This window comes from Penicillium robsamsonii (assembly GCF_028829455.1).
Source record: "Penicillium robsamsonii strain IBT 29466 chromosome Unknown utg000005l_segment0_segment0, whole genome shotgun sequence".
NCBI lineage: Eukaryota > Fungi > Ascomycota > Eurotiomycetes > Eurotiales > Aspergillaceae > Penicillium > Penicillium robsamsonii.
Window position 1 is genome coordinate 340275 of NW_026643223.1, and position 19392 is coordinate 359666.

Here is a 19392-nt window from a genome sequence, read left to right on the forward strand (position 1 = left end):
AAGTACCCAGTTGGGTAACAAATATAAACGACCCCATCCCGTATCATTTCATAGACTCTCTTCTGTATATACAGGACCCACTTCTTAATGATTCTTGGCAAGCATTCAGGGATTGTATACAACAGGAGCTGTTAAATCTCCGATAGCTGGTCCGTCGATAGGGAGTTTTACGCGGATTAAACCATCCCACGTATCGTACCTTACTGAGAGAACGGTGAATTTCTCGGGATTTGGAAGGGAGGATTTTGGGCATTTCGAAGAAGAAGGTACGGAAGCCTGCTGAGCTTAAAGAGTTGAAACTAACCGAGACTGGGCTTGAATTTCTCCTCGAAGGTGATCGATGGTGGAAGCGAATTCGTCACGGAGCTCTGCTCGAAGTTGATGAATTTGTTGATCCATTTTGACGAAGATCAAGAGAAGGAAGCGAGGTCGAAAAAAAAAAAAAAAAATGGTAGGTAGATTAAAGAAAGAAAGAATAAAGAAGGGTCTAAACAGCCTCTCGTAAACAGCTTACTGAGTGTCCCGGAGCAGCCTAATCTCTAATCCACGCACTTAGCTACGTCACGTCACCGGGCTATCCATAACAAAAAAAGGGTGCTTTGAGCTAAGAGGGTACTCGCAATGAGACCTCTGTACAGCTGTACGAAAGCAAGGTGCCAACTCTCATCCACAGGCCTTTGTAGAGAGGATCTTTGATGTTATGTTACGTGCTAGTTCGATCAATGAAGAAAGAGTGCGTTCTAACTAGAATATCAAAGATAGAGAGAGAAGAAGAAGAAGAAGAAGAAGAAGAAGAAGAAGCAGCAGCAAGTGGTAAATCCCGGGGGATCTTATAGCAGAGCTATCCCACGAAAGCAAACAATCTCTTTCCTAATTAGGAAGCAAACAACAAACAATCTGGGAGCATGTGACAGGAGAAGTATGATGACACTTATCACCAGTTCTGGCCCTTCCGCTCGTAGTGACTATCCTTGATATCGGTTTGATGGGGCTTCTCATTTATCTCCCGCAGAGTCTCGTCCTTCTGCTCGATCATTTTCCTCGATCCTTCTCCTCTAAGTAACGTCAAAGAGAGCAGTCTGTAAGATCTCGGCAAGGTTGGTTGATCCGTCCTCCTCTAAAGAATGGCCAGCTTTTTGCTGCTTGATTTGGTCCCAGCGCCCAGAGTTCTCTTCGACCTCTTTAGCGAGGTCAGATGCATGAAATATCTCACAGAGACGAAAGTGAGTATCAAGAAATTCCCTAGCAGAGAGTGCCTTATCCTGGTACCCGTCCGCCTGACGGAGAGTGACCTTGGCACCGTTTTGAAAATGAGGATAAAGGATACTACTGAAGCGAGGGTATTCCTTTACACTATAGCAGTTCGTATACTCCTAAAGAACCACGATTTAGTTTGACTGTTTACGCGATCTCGAAAGACTTACCGTTGGTTGGAGCGCAATTTCAAACGCCTGGAACTCAACGTGCACTATAATGTGTAATGTGATAACGTTCTCCAAAGAATTCATCTTTGAGACTCGCATTCTTGCTTTCATCTGAGGGAAGGCGGTGTAGATCGATGCCCACTTAACAGCAATATCATGATCATCCTATCGAAATTAGCAATTTGTCACATATATAACTGGCAAGTTTGGTCTATCATGTTACCTGTTTGTCAAATCCTCCCAACGAGAACGGGATCATATGATGCACTTCAAGTTTCCCCCAGAACTCACCCTCGACTCCGCCGTTCTTTACCCACTCAGCTTCTGTTACTGCTCCACTTATGACGCAGCGGTGGTCATCGCGGTCTATACAGTCCTTCGCCCAAGCTGGAGAACGGATCTGGGGGTCGGGGAGCTTCGCTACTACCTTTTCAACGCTAGCTTGACGGCTGTGGTGTGGAGACGGCGTAACGCAAGGAGTCTTTTCGGTTGAACGGACTAGAGAGAAGATGTTAGCAAAAATATGATTGGCTTTTTGGCGCGGGCGTGTAATCACTGCACAAAATGGAACGATCTATGCACTTCCACATGTGGGACCATTGCAATTACCAATACAGGTCTTTTCTCCATGACTGTGGGTACCGAACTATAATCTCCAACAGAATTCCCAGCGGATTTCCACCCATATGGTTCGCTACTCTGCCAAATGTAATGGAGGAACGGGTCCAATTACTTGGCTCCTCAGACGATTCCCGAGGAAAACGTCTCTGATCTATTTGTACCGTAAGAACTATGAGATTTTTCATTATTAATATTTACCAGCTAACTAACAATTGACAAGTTAGTTGCTAACCTGTCACAGTGCGGAGACGCCTAAGGTAGTACGTACCAGTTAGTGTTATAGGAGAAATTCCTTGGTACGATGAAGTTATTTGAAGTACATTCCACGTACTCTTTTCCGTGTACTGAGATGAGCAACCGCATTGCTTTGTGACTCTCATCAACCGTTACGCCAACTGTGCTCCACTTCTTTCCATTGAAGACTACTTAAGCTTCAGGAGTGGAGTTGGAGATTAAACGTCTCCATAATTATGGTATCCCGTGGCCTTGATTGGTTCATCCCTAAATTCGGATGAATAGAGCCCGTGTCCGGGAAAAGTCCAAATACCATGGAAGGCATGGCGGGTATTGCTATTATTCAGCTATTATTCAGCTTAGTGGTGAAAGTTACTCTTCGCCATCCGTGAACTTTATTCTCTTGAAGCTTTGTCAACTTCCACGACACCAGTTCCATGACTTGTTCTCGTTTATAATCTCCCTCGGTCATCCCAAAATGAGTGAAGCCAGTTCATCTTTCAATCAATATTTTCTGTTCTCCCTGCTCGGTTCTGCCGCGCGGTAATTGACACCTCCATTTGAACTGGTCACGACTCTTGACGTGCTCCATATTGCAACCCAAGCACAGCTCAAATACGCAAACACTCTTCCACCACTGATATCCACCATCAATATCCTCCACAATGGCAAGCCAAATGCGCGCCTGGCAAGCCTCTACCCCCGGCCCCTTCCTCAAAACCCTCACCTTCACCTCAATCGCCTCCCTTTCCGAACCTCTCCAGCGCGGCCAAGTCCTAATCGCCGTCTCTCGTGCAGGCCTCAATCCAGCTGACTATAAAATGTGCGAAGTTGGGCTTCTTTCCCGAGCGATTACGTCCTTCCCCAAGACCCCAGGCATGGACCTTGCGGGCCGCATCGTCGATGTAGCAGAGGACGTCACAGACGTGAAAAAGGGAGACGTGGTAATCGCGCGAGCGACACCTACCAAACGCGGAGGATCTCTAGCGGAGCACATCGTCGTTGATCACGACGGCTACACTTCTCTCCCTGAGTCCTTCGATCTGGACCAAGCAGCCGGCGCACCTACAGCAGGGCTCACAGCATACCAGACTATAGCCCCCTACGTCAAGCCCGGGGACAAAGTCTTCCTCAATGGCGGCTCCGGCGGCGTAGGTCTCTTCGGCATCCAAGTCGCAAAAGCCCTCGGTTGCCACGTCACAGTAACCTGCTCAGCCGCCAAAGCAGAGCAATGCAAGTCCCTCGGCGCTGACGAAGTCATCGACTACAAGAGCTGCGACGTGCTCGCTGAGCTGCGTAAGGATGGCCCAGTATTCGCCGTGTGCGTCGACAACGTGGGTAATTCACCCCCCGACCTGTACGCCTCCTCGCACACCTTCCTGCAGAAGGACGCAAAGTTTGTCTTCGTTGGCGGTGCCATCAGCAAGAACAGCTTTGTCAGCCTGTCTAAGAGTTTGGCGCTGCCAGCGTTCCTAGGCGGCGGAAAGCGCAAGTTTATACTATACATGACGGATAACAGGAGGGCCGATCTGGAGCAGGTTCGGGATTGGCTGGTCGAGGGAAAGGTGAGAACGGTTATTGATTCAACGTTTGGGTTTGAGGAGGCGGACAAGGCGATTGAGAAGTTGAGAGAGGGGTTGGGCGGAGGCAAGATTATCGTGAGGGTTCCGGAGGGGTGAATATCGACAGGAACAAAATTGTAATGTCAGTCAATGACAATGGATTGGTCGCGAAACGGTGAGATTGGTAGTTAGACCATCGCTCTATTTGTAGTACTGTAACGTGGCACTCACTCTGCTTCGCGATTTTAGCCCCGCAACGTTCACCGTACATGACACGGTTTCTTCAAATTCGCAATGGCATCGGAGTTCTCAAGGCGCTGCCCGAGAACAAATGTCCCCTGTAGATCCTTGGGAACGACAGTCAATACTGATCATCGCAATCCGCCACCAAAGGGGTCCGCACTCAAAAGGGATGCCACGATAAGTGCGGCGTCTCCGAATGTAGGTCGCGTATGTGCATAAGGAGTGAAATAAAGACAACCTCACGTGGATGTTCCCATGCATTAGCTGGGCTTGCCGAGTGAGAGGATACTTTAAATACAAAACCTATGGCTATGAGTATCAAACAAAGACTTGGCACATGACTACCGAGTCATGAAATCTCACCGCGGCTTCATCTCCATGCCCCCCGTGAACTTGGGTCTGCACTTCGACGGGATCGGCTCGCTGCCTCGTCTAAAACTGCGTCCGCAGGTTGCGCGGAAAATGCTGCTCGAGGCGCATAAATGGACTGGGCCTGGAGCATTGCAGGATGTAATTGTGGATGTCGTTGCGGAGCCGGAGGAGATGCTGAATGTGGCTTTGGAATTGGGGGCGAACTGGGAGCCTAAAGCGAAGATGGGGTAATTTTTGATCTGTACAAGAATTTCTGATCGAAAGGATATCTGCTCATGCTGTGAAGGGTGTACGCTTTGCTTCGTCAGGAGCTTTGGGGTGATGCTATCAAGAAGTTTCAGCGTATTAGTTATGTTCATAGTTGGGTGACTTCGGCGCCTGCTAAGGTCAAGATTTGATAGAGACAATGATATCAAGACATGTAGACATTTAGCTATATCGACAAGAGATCCTTTGAATTTGATATCCTCTCTTTCTATAGCTTGGCCTTATTCTCCCTGCTCCAAACCTGCACCTCAGGCAGCTCTCGATAGTTAGGCGGAAAGAACTGCGGTCCCAGTATCTTCTTCTGCACTTTTCCCGTACCCGACTTGGGCAACTCACCTTGGACCACACGAAGGATAGTCGGCATCTTATACCCAGCCATTCTACTCCGCAGATCCTCCCGCAGCTCAGCGATTGTGAGGCTCTTACGTGTTGTTTTTTGATCTTGTTTGAGGCTGACAGTAGCAGCAACTCGCTGACCAAACTCCTCATCTTCAACACCTACAACCATGACCTCCGAAGCATAGTCCAGACCCAGGATCTCGCGCTCGATATCCAATGCGGAGATCTTGTAGCCGCCTGACTTGATGATATCGATCGAGGCACGGCCCAGGATAAAATAATATTTTCCTTCGCGGCGAGCAATATCTCCCGTTTTGAAGTACCCCTCGGCGTCATGTGCATCCGCCGTTGCTTTCTCGTCGGAGAGATATCTGTTGATGTGTGAGAATAGAACGGCATCACCTCCAAAAGCACAATTGACTTACTTGGAAAACATATAAGGACACTTCACTAATATCTGGCCTTCATCGGTAAGCTTGAGTGAGACCGCCTCAGCAACACGGCCAACGCTGTTTTGCGGTGTTCCATCGGAATCAAGCTCAGTTTTGATGACTGCGCCAAACTCTGTTGCACCATATCGAATGAGAATTGGTTTGTTCCTAATTTGATGCCAGAACTCTTGTACGGGCCCTGGAAGTGCCGAAGTACCACACAGCATCGCTCTAATTTGACGCGCACCAGCGATATACTGGTCACGTATCTCAGGAGCTTGGTGTGCAATGTTCTCTTCGTAGTACCGCATCATACGCATGTATATGGTGGGAACTCCAGAGAAAAATGTAAGACCTCCCTGTCGCCAGCGCTCCCATGTCCACGCTGTGTCGAAACTGCCACTGCGGAACTCGATACATGCACCGGCCGCGAGGAAGGGGAGGAATGTCAACCCCACGCCAGAGGCATGATGTACTGGAAGAACATGGAGTACTATGTCCTTGTCTGTGATTTGGTAAAATTCTGCATCTGCCTCACCATTACCGGAGATATAACTGCGACGCTGCACAGCGCCCTTGGGGGGCCCTGTTGTACCAGAAGTAAAGATTACCAGCGCTGCGGCGTTCATATCTAGAACTGGGCCAGAGGAGATGGTCACTTCATCTGACGGCAGAAGCGTGGGGCGGAAATAGGATGCGACTGGGGATATGCAGGGGATATGCACGCCTTTGATTTCTCGCATATAGCGAACCACGGACTGGGCTGTCTTTTCGCTGGCAGTGCTGGCTATCAGAGCCACACATTGTGCTTTCAATAAGAAGTAGGAGGCTTCTTCTGACGGCAATGCGGCAGCTACTAGCTATTAGCTATGCATCCTCTTCTCAGAGATTGAAGCTTACCCATAGGCACGACTGCTGCACCGATTGCGAGGATTGCGATGAAGCCAACGGCGTACTCATACCCTCCCGGTGCAAGCAAACCAATGTATACTTCCTTGTCCACAATCAAATCACGTCGAGCTTCATCACCGAGTGATCTTTGCAAAACCTCGCGAAAGGCCAACACATCCGACACAAGATGATGGTATGTCTTTTCCACGCCGGCAACCAAGTCCCGAACCACTATGGGCGAAGGCCTACGTTGTGCATAACGCAATAGTCTGTGGAAAAAGGGAAGATTTGGAAACACGTTGTCTCCTACATGTGGAGGTACGAATAGAGTGCGATCTCCCATGTTATTTGAGCTTGAAGATTGCTGCCTTCACTGCTGCGCCGAGATAGTTGTGTCTTCCAAAGTTATCCCAGCCTTTGCATTCGAGTATACCCATTGCGACAACATATCCTCTGAACTTCCCAGCCAATAATTTATCGCTATACTCTGTCTGTTCGGCTACTTCATACTTCCCCGCGGTTTGTATTATCCTGCGGGGTAGAAGTGCCGGCATTCGGGACTCGGCGAATTTGAGAATATGATGGATTCAGCCAAGACAATTCGGTACGGGTCTTTGATCTATGAATAAATTCAAGGGCTACAGGACTGCAATTGACAGAATTTCCAAAAGTCGAAGATTCAAAATGCCCGATTTCACGGATAACCTTCGCCCAAGCCAACCAGATGGGCCAACAACACTAGCCCGCGAGCGTCAACAATCCAACATCACCACTGAAGAGCTAGGACAGCATTTATTGGCTTCAGATGGATTTCTGGAAAGACAAGCTCGGATCCTGCCCATCATACAGCAAGAGCCACTTTTCTCCAAAGATCAGCAACAAAACCTCTCCAGACCAGAAAGGTTCAAGCTAGGACTTGCGCGCGCAAAACTCTTACGCCGAATGAGAGATACGCACAAATGGAGCTACCTCGAATACCAAATGGCCGAGTACCTGGTCGACGACGTGTCGCCGTACTTCCTGCACATGGAGATGTTCATCACGACTATCCGCGAACAGGCCAATGAGGAACAGCAAGCGTACTGGCTGCCTCTGACCGAGTCTTGGAAGATTATTGGTGCATATGCACAGACAGAACTGGGACACGGGAGCAATGTCCGTGGCCTGGAGCTTGAGGCGCGTTGGGATAGCGGGACCAAGGAGTTCGTGTTGCATAGCCCGACTCTTACGGCGAGCAAATGGTGGAATGGTAGTTTGGGCCGTATGGCCAACCACGCTATTGTGGTTGCACAATTGCTTCTCCCGGATCCTAGCTCACCGGATAAATACGTTTCGCATGGTCCTCATCCGTTCATTGTTCAGGTGCGAGATATGAAGACTCATCAACCGTTGAATGGGATTGTTGTTGGAGATATTGGTCCCAAATATGGCTATATCACCATGGACAATGCGTATATGCTGTTTGATCAGTTCAGGTTTGTTCCTCATTCATACCCTACAAGTTTATTTTCTAATGATATGCTAGAATCCCACACTCGGCTATGCTATCACGATACTCCAACGTCGACCCCAACACAGGGATTTATACTAAGCCAGTACAGCCAGCTCTGATCTACGGATCGCTGACCTATGTGCGGGCGAATATGGTCCACCGCGCCCGACTCGTCCTCGCGCGGGCAGTCACTGTCGCAGTGCGGTACAGCAGCGTACGTCGTCAGTTCCAAGACCGAGACGGTGACAAGAAGGGTCCGGAGATGTCTGTTTTGGATTATCCGACTGTCCAAATTCGGATCCTGCCTCTCCTTGCCACGACATTTGCACTTCACTACACAGGACTTGCCATGCAGGCAGTCTACCGAAACGCACGACAGGATATCGAGAAAGGAAATTTCAATTCTTTGGCTCATATGCACAGCATGTCTTCCGGATTGAAGAGTCTGTGCACAATCCTCGCTGCGGATGGCATTGAGACATGTCGACGTGCCATGGGTGGTCATGGGTTTGGTGGTGGGAGTGGCTTAATCCAGGTCAACAATGATTACCTCTCTAAGCCCACTGTTGAGGGTGATAATTGGATGATTACGCAGCAGGTTGCGGCGTATCTTATCAAGAAGATGACTGCTGCCGTTAAGTCGCCTGATACTGCCGGCGTTGATGAGACTGAAGCTCTATTCAAAGAGTTTATACGTAACAAGCGCCGTCCAGGATCAGAGAAGCAGACATACAATGTCCTGAATAGTGATTTGGACATTGTTAAGAGCTTTGAACTGAGAGCTACTGCCATGGTAAGTTCTATAAAACTCATACCAACGAACAACCACAAATTAATACTCCACAGGCATACGATGCATACGAACAAAGAGTCATCAAAAAGCAAAACTGGAACAGTCTTCTCATCCAGCTTCACAAACTAAGTCGAGGTAAGTCAAATCTTGAAATAAGATATCATTATACACTGTCCTAAGTCAAAACACCAGCACAATCCGAATCAATCATCGTCGCGACCTTCTTCGCCGCCCTCTCCAAAGACAAAACCCTCTCAACGCCCATCAAAACCGTCCTATGGGACTGCTATCGCCTATTCGCATTATACAGCATGGAGAACGAAAGTTTCGAATGTAAGCCAGCATCAACAAACCCACCATACTTACCACAAACTAACGAACAAACCAGTCTTCCGCTCCAACGCCGTCTCCCAAGCAGACCTAAATAGTCTAGCCAGTCGAGTCCAAGACCTAATGGCTCGTATCAGACCACATGCCGTGAAACTGGTTGATTCATGGATGATTCCGGATTACTTATTGGATAGGTGAGTGACTACCAAGTCGGTCGAGATGATTTGATACGGGGATACGCGTAACTAACTTGATTATAGTGCGCTGGGCCGATATGATGGTCGTGTTTATGAAGATCTATTTAACCGGGCGCATCGGTTGAATCCGCTGAACCGGATTACTTTTAACCCGAATTATTGGGAGGATGAGATTGTTAAGGGGAGTGGGGATAATGGGGGAAGTATTTTGTCGAAGTTGTAGATTTGTATTTTTTTTTTGCTGCGCAGGTCGTGTTTGAGACCATTGAGCGAGCTTGCATGTATAGCTAAATCCAATGTTCTACCATATCTGTTTTTAGTATTGTGCTATATGGGGTATTGAATTGGCCAGCTGGCTCATTCGTACTGAGGAAGCGAATTTCAAAATAAGCGCTGCGCGTAACAGTCGACGCAGAGATGTGTATTATTTCAATGCAATTAAATAGCGCACTTTACTGTAGAATTATAAAACTTAGATAGTGCCAAACTGGTAGGTGGCCCAGTTAACGACTGGCCCATCATCAGGACCAAAGACCTGGTAGGGGACACGACCCCACTCAGGGTTATTGATACCGTCGATCCAGTCCTCGGTCTCGATAACGAAGCATCCGTACTTGTTAACGTGGGTGGCACCGGCGTCACCGCCATCAGCCTTGTTGCGCTTTGCCTGCGACTTCTTGGTGGCGATGGAGCCGTTCTGTCCACTGCAGGTGTAGATCTGCACCGCGGCCTGGTTGGTCGCGACGTCAAGGCTGATACCGGTAGAGCTCGACGAGGCGCTCAGGGCCGTGACCATTGAGTTTGATGCGTATGTTGAGGGTCGGTCGATGAGGAAGCATGTGTCGTAGCCTTGGCAGCCGGCGCCACAGAGGTTGGTGGTCTTCTCGATGTCCTTGCCAATGAGTTTGGGGCTAGTGAAGTCCAGAGATCCTTGGTAGGCGCTTTCAACGTCGTGGATGGTGCCGTTCGGGATTAAGATGCTGTCTCCACCGATGAAGCGTTGCGAGAGGGGAAGCTGCAAGGTGGTGTCCTTGAGCACGTTGGATTCTTTGAACGCGTTCAGGTTCCAGTAGATGTGGTTGGACAGCATGATAGGGGTCTTCTCTGTAAGAGCGAGAGCCACTAGCTTTGCGGTCAACTGAGGAAGTCCCTTCGGGTTGGCTTGGGTCTTCTCGGTAGAAACGCTGAAAGTAGCATGGGTGATGACGTCTCCTGGGAACTTCTCAAACCCTTGATCGAGTAAGGTGAAGGTAATGGAGGACTCGCTGTGCGAAGTGACGGTCCAGTTGCGCATATCATAGCCAGTGAAGCCACCGTGGAGGGTATCCACGCCGTCGTTTTCATTTTCAGGAACGTGATAATCGTTATCGTCAACGGTGAAGGTACCGTTCTTGATACGGTTGGCATAGCGACCGACAACCGCACCGAAGAAGGTACGATTGGTCTGACTATCATGCAGATATTCCTTGGGCTCATCGTATCCAACGACGACATCTTGGACGTTGCCATCGCGATCTGGAACTAGCAAGGAGGTGAGACGCGCGCCATACGGAATCAGCTTGGCAGTGATATTCTCCGCCTTGATCGTATAGCTCTTGAAGTGATCGGCGTTTGAGCCAGCAGCCGACGAGACGGATGCAGCTTGTGAGGGAGATGGCGATGGGGCAGCATTGGCCAGGGCAGGCAGCCCATACAGGGCGGCTGTCACATATGACTTAAGATGCATTTTGATTCCCAGAAGAGTTGTAACTGAGAGAAACAAGATACAGAAGAAGAGGAGAAAACGAAGGGTGATCCGGGTTGGGCAAACTAAACTGAGCCAACGGAGGGGCGCAGGCATTTTATAAGAAGCTTCGGATGGCAATAAACATTCCCCAATTTGCGCTAAACTACCTCCGCATGGCCTTTGACGCTAGGGGGCGGGGCAATGGAAACTGGGGTAGTGGTGAGACCAGGATTTATCCGAATGCAGTGATTTAGATGCAGGTCAACCATTGGACTGCTTGACAAAGTGGACGCTGGATGATGAGGGGGGAAGATCCGAGCCCCTATTCGGCTATTCGGGGAATGTAACTTGAGAGGCGCGGGTCCAGTCAAGCTCCAAGAGGCGCTCTGCCACTGACGGCACGGAACAAATATGAGACCTCGACCGGAGCCCATGCGACTGGCAAAACTCCGGTGGAGTTGCTGTTTTGCCCGGAAATACCGCCCATTTGTCAGCCAGGCCGGTCTTTCCAATTTGGGTTAGTTCGGGAATAGGTCGCCTTGGAAGGTTTTCAAGACCTCTATAAACATCTACTGGACTCAAGAGAAAGAAAACCAAGCTACTTAATAAGGCCCAGAAATCGCTTCATCCGATCATAGACATAGAAACTTGTCGCCGCCATGGGAGCCATTTTCACATAGCCAATGGTCAGCCCAACATAGAAACCTCTCACTCCTCTCTCCAGCAAGATACGACGGGCTGTCTGGAAAATGCCTGATTCGGCATGATCCACATTTCCGACTTGTATTCGTCGTCGAATGACATCAATTGGATAAGAAATTGTTTGAGCAACAATACCAGCAACTGCTCCACAAGAAAGCTGCGCAATTGCGGTTAGTCGAGTAGAAGATGGCGTTTCTAGAGTGTAGGGTACAAGGGCAGGCGTGCGAAGCCAGTCTCGGAGTAAATCGTGGGTGAGGAATGACGTGCCAGCATACGGAAGTATGCCTAGCATAGTCGGGGCGATTCCTCGATAGAGATTTGACAAGTTCCCACTGCCTCTTTCAAAGTATATTTTCCGAGAGATACCGAGCCAGGACGAGGGATTCTTTTGCACCGTTTCAAAGGCAAGTCGTGTACGAATCAACTCAAGGGGATATGTGACCATAGTAGAGGTTGCACCGGCCATACTTCCGCACAAAAAACGACGCCACGGTGCTTCTTTGTCGGGAGATGGGATAATTTTTGCTCGGAATTGTTCGTATGTGAGAAAGTTGATGCCGGCATATGGGAAGACACGGACTAAGCTTGCCGAGTGGCCTTTGAAAAGCGCAGGCATACCATACGACATTCGAATGTCTCTGGCGGCTTTAATTAAACCATTCCAGTGGGCCGTATACTGCACAAACTGGGAGTGGGAGGTCTGGAAGAGGATCCTGATCCTCTCCAATGGGGCGACAATAGTTTTGGCCTACATTACCCTGGCATCAGCAATCTAATCCTGGTATCTCAGGTGGTAAGCCTCACAGCGCAGCCTGCGACACCTCCGGCTAATCCATTTCGTAGAATGAAGTCCAAACTTCGGCTATCTTCATTTGATTTGGATGCGCGATACACATGGTGATTGTTTGCTATCTTCGTCAGGTCTTTCGCGATTGGAGCACTGATGCCCGTGTCCCGCATTTCTCCCGCAAGGATCAGCAGGGGCTCCGAATTAAGTGAACTGAAGAATCAAATCAAAGTCAGGTTCGGGTTCAGGTTGGAAGAAAAGGATGAATAATTACACTGAAGAAGTACCTCGGCAGTCATCCAACACATTCCCGGGTACACAAGGGAGATAAGGGGAGATTGAAGGAAGTGTGAGAGAGAAAGGGAAGTCTTATCAAAGGATCAAATAGCACGCCAACTCACAGATACCATCTGAGAAAATTGTTCGAAGACGACTCGATTGACCCCTGCCGCAAACGTCGAAGCGAAACTTTATCTCCTAACTCCGGCGGTTTTTCAAGTCGTCCAATCACAAGTGAATGAGGCTAGACTTTACCCTGTAGAACAGGGACATACTTATTTGTAGGATATACTCCTTATTTGCAAGTTCTGTAGGAGCTATTAAATGACCATAACAACCAGACACATTAATTAGGGACTTCAAATTTGCCGTTTTGGTCGAAACGAATATTCATATTCTCGTGAAACTTGACAAATTGATCTCTAATTACTTCTCCAAACCTCAATAAACACCCTTTTGGTTGTTTCGGTGACGCCAAATCTCAACCTCACCACCACCACGAATCACCCCAACTCGCATCGAGGAAAGCAGGTTGTGGGCGGCATTGGAGTGAGTATAGACACCACCGTTGAACATGGCAGTGGCATCCTTCCCAATGGCCGATGAAATGAGGGTTTTGCCACCAGGGTGCTCGGAGATAAATTTGCTCACATCGTGAACAACACCAGCAATAGCAACTAGAGCTTTGCCACTCTGAGACTCTGCAATGAAATCGTCCCAGTCGACAACAGGCAGTTGGTCCAGAGGAACACCCCAATCAAGCTTAGCGCGCTTCTGGTCGAGCTTCTTCTGTAGTTGTTGCACACGGCCCTTTTCGATTTCGTTGGCTCGGAACTGCTTGAGGTTGGAAGCCAGACCGAGCTGTTTCCACACCCAGATTGACCACTTTGTGGGATCGTACTGCCACCATTGGATGGCGTTGCGGTAGTCGGAGGGAAACTAGTCATGGGTTAGTGGGTGTGAAATGAATGCAAGGGAAGAACCCTCTTACCTCGTGGTGGAAGTTGTGGTAGCCTTCACCGAGAGTGATGAACGCAGTAATGACGTGGTCGCGAGGTGAGTTCCTATCATCGAATGGCTAATATGCGTCAGGGTTATGAACGGGAATACGACAATAGGATATGGACAATGACTGACCTGTTCACCCAACCAATGGGCGAGAGAATTGACACAGAAGGTGGCTTGCTGGACAAATGAAAACCGGAGAATTCCAGCATATACAAGACCACCCTTCCAATCACCCCATCCGAGACCAGCAACGAGCATAGGGAATAACATGCCGAAAACCAAAATGACCGATCCATAGTGCTTGTGCTGCCAGACGACAACTGGGTCCTCATTCAAGTCGGAGATATCAGTTCTCCCACGGTTTTTCGGGTTCTGATTCAAAACCATCCACATGAAATGGGAATACCAGAGACCCTTCATGACGCTGTATGGGTCCTTGACTGTATCGGTCCATCGGTGGTGTGCCCTGTGTTTACTGCTCCACCAGCGGATCGAGCCTTGGACGGCACCACCACCGACACATGCGAGGAATATCCTAATTGGAAGGCGACTGGAGATAGTGGATGTCAGTCAGTGCTGAATTCGAAGCCAGGGAGAGAGGCAGTGGCAGACGTACGCTTCGTATGATCTGTGTGCCCATAGACGATGGTAGCCAGCAGTGATTCCCAATCCGGTCCAGAAGTAGTAGAGGATTGCCCATGCAGCAGTGATTGCCCTCAGCTTTGTATAGAATGCAGCGACAAAGCCACCGACGGGTACGATCAGGATGAGGGTTGTGTTGAGCCAGTTGACATGCTGGTACCAGTTACCGAGCGTGACGGGCTTCTCGCTGATATGCTGCTTTCCACCACTTGGCTCGGTTTTCGCCATTGTGGTAGTGTATCTGAGATCGTAGCTCTCCAAGTGTCTATGGAATTGTGGGGGTAGAATCGATGCGAGGTGAAAATGATTTTAAATTGTCTGAACCCGAACACATTATTTAACATAAACAACTGAGCATATATCTAATGCCAACAATTCAGGTCGTCAGTTGATGTTCCTCCCAGCAAGAAAGTGTTGAACCGTTGGGAACGTCAGGCCATCTCACAGATGCCCAGGGCGGGATTGTCTCTCAACACCATCCCACCAGCCCCAAGTACATAATCTCATTCCATGTCCTATTATTGGTTAAAATGTTCTATATTTCCATCGATAATCGATAATCGACGGTTGAATCATCACTGGAAATTGAGATGCTTGTCGCAAGTTGGCCACTGATTCGGGGCTAATCCACTCATCTGCCAGGGGCTTTGCCCCGGGGGCCAAAGCCTGGAATCCAACGTCAAGGCATAATTTTCACTCAACAGTTTCCACATGAGGCTTTGATGTCGAATAGGTGGAGTCTGGTTTGGTAGATTCTGCTATCGTTGTCTGGAGCATAAGGTAAGTAGCCGAGGTGATGTAGCCTATATAATCTATGAGCCTAACTATCGCACTGCAAGAGTTACCGTAACTAATCTAGTCACTTAAAAAAAAGGGTGAATGGAATACACGTATTTCCAGACTATTTTTTAATTCGCTCGGGCTAGTTCCTAAGAATCTCCCTTCGGTCTTACCTTGCTATTAGGTATCAGGATTCTATGTAACAAACTGCTCTACATGTATTTTTCTAAGAGATGGAGAAAATCCCAGATCCAGTGCCACTACTTTTCTTTCATTTTCAATTTAATAAGTGACTATCTCATGAAGCCCCAATTCCATTCCTTCGCCGTATTTCACCATTGCTGCAAGACATTATTCATAAAATAGTTCCCAGCTATGGATCCAAAGGGAAGCCTTGGTGTGAAGACAGGAGAGATCTGTTACAGACCGGAAAAGACTCATTCAGCAGTGCTGTGACATGTCAGTCACTTGACAGGCCACTGCACTGCCGAATGAAAAAGGTCCGGCGCTGTAAAGGATCTCTCCTGTCTTCGCATCGAGGCTTCCCTTGGGGTCCATAGCAAGGAAGTACCGTTGAAGGGAGTTCGATGAATCACTCGGGCCAAGAGAGGCCGAGGGCAGCCATGACTCTTTCGCAATCATCGAGGTTCTTGTTGGAGTCATAGTAGACAGCACCGACGATGGCTTCCATAGCGCCAGCCATAACATTTATGCCAGCCATAACGCCCCACTGGCCCGGATTCTTGACGAGGAAGTGATCAAGACCAATGGCAATGGCACGGTCCCTCAAGTTGTTGTTGGAGGCCACCTTGGTGATGACATTTTGGATCGCTCCTGTTGATGGCAATAATGGTTAGCACACGTCCAAAATAGTAATCGCCGAGTGGGTTCACTACCTGGGGACTTGTTTCTGTCTCGGCCCTGGTCGACAAGAATTTGCCTCAGAGTTATGTTGCCAGCCAAGGCGAGGACCTTATCGGCGCCGGCATTGAATAGAGCATAGCCTTGCAGAGCCTCACGAATCAGAGCTCGGTTGTTGATATGATAGCTTCCCTGGAGAATCACATTCTCAAAGGCCTCGATTTTCTCGTCCGAGGGGAGGCCCGTAAAGATAGCCATGTCGAAGATTGAAAATCGGTCAGTGTGTTAGTAATAATGATAAGGTGGGTGATTCTGTCAGAAACAGTGGAGTGAATGAGAAGAAAGAGAAAATTGAGGAGGGAAGGAGAGGACACTTATGAAAAATGAAAAGAGGGGGATTGAGACGCGAGTCAGGTTGCCCCAGTAAGGCAAAATGATTGGGAATGGTATTGCGCTTGAAATTGTATTCAGCCTCACACTATTGTTAAACCAAGTCAGGGTGTACACGATTGTTATTTGCCCATAACCTGCAGAGGCATGTGTACCCAAGTCTCTCGTGGCAGATCATTAGTTGAAAAAGTGCCATGGATATTTCGGTTTCCCATAAGCATGCATGCTTTGATGATCTCAGCCTGAGCAACTAGCCCATCTTGAAGGAAAGGTAAGTTCCAAGGTTCTCGATATTCTTAGAGACCTTTTGTGTCTCTGGGCTGCATGAGAGGTAGGCCACATCATACCGGTGGAGGAATTCAATTGGGGTCGGAATTAACGGCTATTGAAGAATACCATGCAAGGAAGCGTATACCAGACAGATGATAAAGTGCAAGATCTCTGGATTCAGGTCATGGAGGGAATTATAATCGTGCAAGCGCCCCAACACCACACTCCGTGTGTGTTGATGCGCCCCTGCCTGATCCCAAATTATTATATAATCCTAAATCTAGGAATTAGGCATCTTTTATGAGTTGCCCATATGAATGACTATACAAATCTTTCTCGGCCCTCGAACTGGATAAAATAAAAGAAAGACTACAAGCATATAATAAAAACCTAGCTTAATTGATTTAATAGTATTAGTTAGCACGGTGAGCGGGGCCTCCTCTTGTCGACGCACTTTCTTCTCTCTCCTCAAGCTGACATCGTAGCTCGGCGATTGTTTCTTCCATTGGTTGTTGAAATCAGTATTCAGCAAATAATCGAATGATCCAAATCCAAGTCAATATAGTAGGGGGTCACATCTTGTTTTTCCCAGCAAGGAAAACTGGATCTGCTCAACTTGAATTGATTCTTCTGATGAGAAACGCCTCGTTCGACAACATGTCTTTCTACCTGGTGATTGGCTAGCTGCAGTGAATGTGGAACTGATACTACCACAGTTAGACCATGTTTATGAGAGCATTTCCCTGAGAAGTCATGGATTGCCTATGAGTAAGAAAGTTGAACTCAGATCTGGAGGTCGGGGGACAGGAAGTGGCGTTCAGTCTTCGGACTTCTCCATCCCCTCGTAAACATCTCACGTATGCATAAAGTGGGATAGCATCTTAATAGGAATGGTCAACACTAAGAACATATATCGTCGACTCTAAATACAAGACTTAGCGCGAGGAAGTCCATCACCATACAACGGATATTACATCTGAATTGGAACGAGACCAGGCTACCCCAAGAACATAGACGCCGAGTACTCAGCCGGGAGGTCTCCCCTAGGAGCAACAATGCCATCATTTAAGCAGTTCTCAACGCCCTAACCCTTTCAATCCCCTGATAAGCAGCGCACACCCACCGTTGGCAGCGGTTGCGAAAGGGAAGCCGGCTGACAAAAGAGTTCCCGTCGAGGGTGAACGCAACGGACCCGCTCCATGCGTGCGTGACGGTCATCTTAACACCCATAAAGTCGAAGAGCAGTGGCGTGGCTCCAAGGGGGGCATGTGGGGCGAGGTCCTTTTCGTTGTCGTCAAGACGTTGTATTTAGCCATCTTGTCGAATAGGCCTGTCATAATTGTGTATGGCCACACGGAAGCAGGAGGTATACCGATTGCTCCAACGACGTGATCGGCCAGATGGTGAGCCTGGAGGTCTTCACTTGACCTGTACGCCGTGTAGCGGTCCGCAAACTATGCATTATGCTGCCGAATATCATCCGCGGCCAAATATCATCCGGGGCCCGGACGGAGCGGATGACCCATGAATTACCTTCCCTTTTATTTGTCGCAGGGGCTTGTAAGTATGTCCGCTATAATATAGGAGAAGATCATACCTCCGTCTTCTTGGGTCCAATCAATCAAGTCTTCTTGAATGTGTCGTTATATGACGATTTCTCTGTTCTTTTTTCGCCATTCTTTTCGGTCATTGTCATGATGCTTCGTTTCCTCTGACGTATGCACATGATTCAATTTATTTCGGACGCTAAGATGCCACAGACTAGCACAGGTTATCTCAGTTTCGTAAAGGGTTGGTAATTGGCTAAATCGGGTTGGCAGAAGACTACTCTACACATACGGAATACATCAATCGAATTAAATTCGTCCTGGGCGCCACCGCCGAAGAGTAGTAGCTTTGAACGGTGCGTAGGGGATCCCACAATACCGATTGGCTGGCACTTCTATCCTTTTTCTTTAGATCGCGACGAGGATGCCCAGCGAGTAATATATTGATCGTCTCGGCAGGCGTTCAAGCTATCATTCAAATGTCTGAATTATCAAATGATGCAGGTCTGATATACAGAGAATAATAAGCAATCTATCCCGTAGATGCAGCTAGAAGAGAAATCACTTTTGGGCCTTGGTGCTAGTAGAAAAACTCTGCATACTTCTGGGTAATCAGAGGTTACAGTCCTAAGTCGACCCCTAACATCCTAAATAGGAAAGTGCCAAACACAACTAGGGACATAATACAAAGTGCCGAGGTACGGTGGGGGTTTTATTGTTATCAAATCAAACGTAAGAGTTACTTTGAGCACAACTTCAGGGCTCCATTGAATGATTTACGTTTTGCGCTTGGATTTCATGTGGACCCTCATCCAAGTATGTGTTATGTCCCACATAGAACGTTTCAGAAACTTCAATATTTCCGCTTAGTCTTTTCTTCCGGATGAAATAATTCCCGTCTGAGAGACGCATTTTCCAAGTCACCCTCAAGGGGCAGCTAGTCATGGTAGTCGCAGCTTCGAGATACTATGATGTCGCTGACTCAGCGGATATTCGGTCAGAACCTTAAACAGCTCCGCTCCGCTTATCTTATTCTTCACCCGAGAAGGGATTAGTTAACCAACAACTACTCCGTATAACTATGACCTTGCAAGGTTGCTCTCTTATTATCAACATTCAAGCTCTACATAAAGACATCTTTGAACTCACACCCAACTTTTCAGTTGCACGCACGATATTGCCATGTTGCAGCACAGGGATCGAT

The 19392-nt window shown here is 48.2% G+C and overlaps 9 protein-coding genes across 9 annotated transcripts; 3 read left to right on the plus strand and 6 right to left on the minus strand.

Annotated features, from left to right (window-relative positions):
- Positions 1-1055: 1055 nt before the first annotated feature.
- N7447_008156 (uncharacterized protein) lies at positions 1056-2408 on the minus strand (the record flags this gene model as incomplete). The annotated part of the gene is made up of 5 exons (XM_057232418.1): positions 1056-1373; positions 1425-1589; positions 1648-1979; positions 2278-2297; positions 2377-2408. 5 exons carry the CDS (start codon positions 2406-2408, stop codon positions 1056-1058), a joined length of 867 nt encoding a protein of 288 aa, XP_057081960.1.
- A 536-nt stretch (positions 2409-2944) lies between these two features.
- N7447_008157 (NAD(P)-dependent alcohol dehydrogenase) lies at positions 2945-3958 on the plus strand (the record flags this gene model as incomplete). Its single annotated transcript, XM_057232419.1, has 1 exon — positions 2945-3958. The coding sequence occupies one exon, from the start codon at positions 2945-2947 to the stop codon at positions 3956-3958; it is 1014 nt and encodes a 337-aa protein (XP_057081961.1).
- A 456-nt stretch (positions 3959-4414) lies between these two features.
- N7447_008158 (uncharacterized protein) lies at positions 4415-4854 on the plus strand (the record flags this gene model as incomplete). Its single annotated transcript, XM_057232420.1, has 2 exons — positions 4415-4683; positions 4743-4854. The coding sequence occupies 2 exons, from the start codon at positions 4415-4417 to the stop codon at positions 4852-4854; spliced, it is 381 nt and encodes a 126-aa protein (XP_057081962.1).
- A 77-nt stretch (positions 4855-4931) lies between these two features.
- On the minus strand, positions 4932-6727 carry N7447_008159 (uncharacterized protein; the record flags this gene model as incomplete). The annotated part of the gene is made up of 3 exons (XM_057232421.1): positions 4932-5433; positions 5488-6346; positions 6394-6727. The coding sequence occupies 3 exons, from the start codon at positions 6725-6727 to the stop codon at positions 4932-4934; spliced, it is 1695 nt and encodes a 564-aa protein (XP_057081963.1).
- Positions 6728-7068: 341 nt separating this feature from the next.
- Positions 7069-9419, plus strand: N7447_008160 (Acyl-CoA oxidase; the record flags this gene model as incomplete). The annotated part of the gene is made up of 6 exons (XM_057232422.1): positions 7069-7859; positions 7910-8669; positions 8723-8804; positions 8862-9002; positions 9058-9193; positions 9260-9419. 6 exons carry the CDS (start codon positions 7069-7071, stop codon positions 9417-9419), a joined length of 2070 nt encoding a protein of 689 aa, XP_057081964.1.
- A 249-nt stretch (positions 9420-9668) lies between these two features.
- Positions 9669-10922, minus strand: N7447_008161 (aldose epimerase family protein; the record flags this gene model as incomplete). Its single annotated transcript, XM_057232423.1, has 1 exon — positions 9669-10922. One exon carries the CDS (start codon positions 10920-10922, stop codon positions 9669-9671), a length of 1254 nt encoding a protein of 417 aa, XP_057081965.1.
- A 598-nt stretch (positions 10923-11520) lies between these two features.
- Positions 11521-12584, minus strand: N7447_008162 (uncharacterized protein; the record flags this gene model as incomplete). The annotated part of the gene is made up of 2 exons (XM_057232424.1): positions 11521-12372; positions 12429-12584. 2 exons carry the CDS (start codon positions 12582-12584, stop codon positions 11521-11523), a joined length of 1008 nt encoding a protein of 335 aa, XP_057081966.1.
- A 547-nt stretch (positions 12585-13131) lies between these two features.
- On the minus strand, positions 13132-14568 carry N7447_008163 (acyl-CoA desaturase; the record flags this gene model as incomplete). Its single annotated transcript, XM_057232425.1, has 4 exons — positions 13132-13629; positions 13682-13768; positions 13828-14248; positions 14315-14568. 4 exons carry the CDS (start codon positions 14566-14568, stop codon positions 13132-13134), a joined length of 1260 nt encoding a protein of 419 aa, XP_057081967.1.
- Positions 14569-15712: 1144 nt separating this feature from the next.
- On the minus strand, positions 15713-16239 carry N7447_008164 (uncharacterized protein; the record flags this gene model as incomplete). The annotated part of the gene is made up of 2 exons (XM_057232426.1): positions 15713-15954; positions 16017-16239. 2 exons carry the CDS (start codon positions 16237-16239, stop codon positions 15713-15715), a joined length of 465 nt encoding a protein of 154 aa, XP_057081968.1.
- Between the last annotated feature and the right edge of the window lie 3153 nt (positions 16240-19392).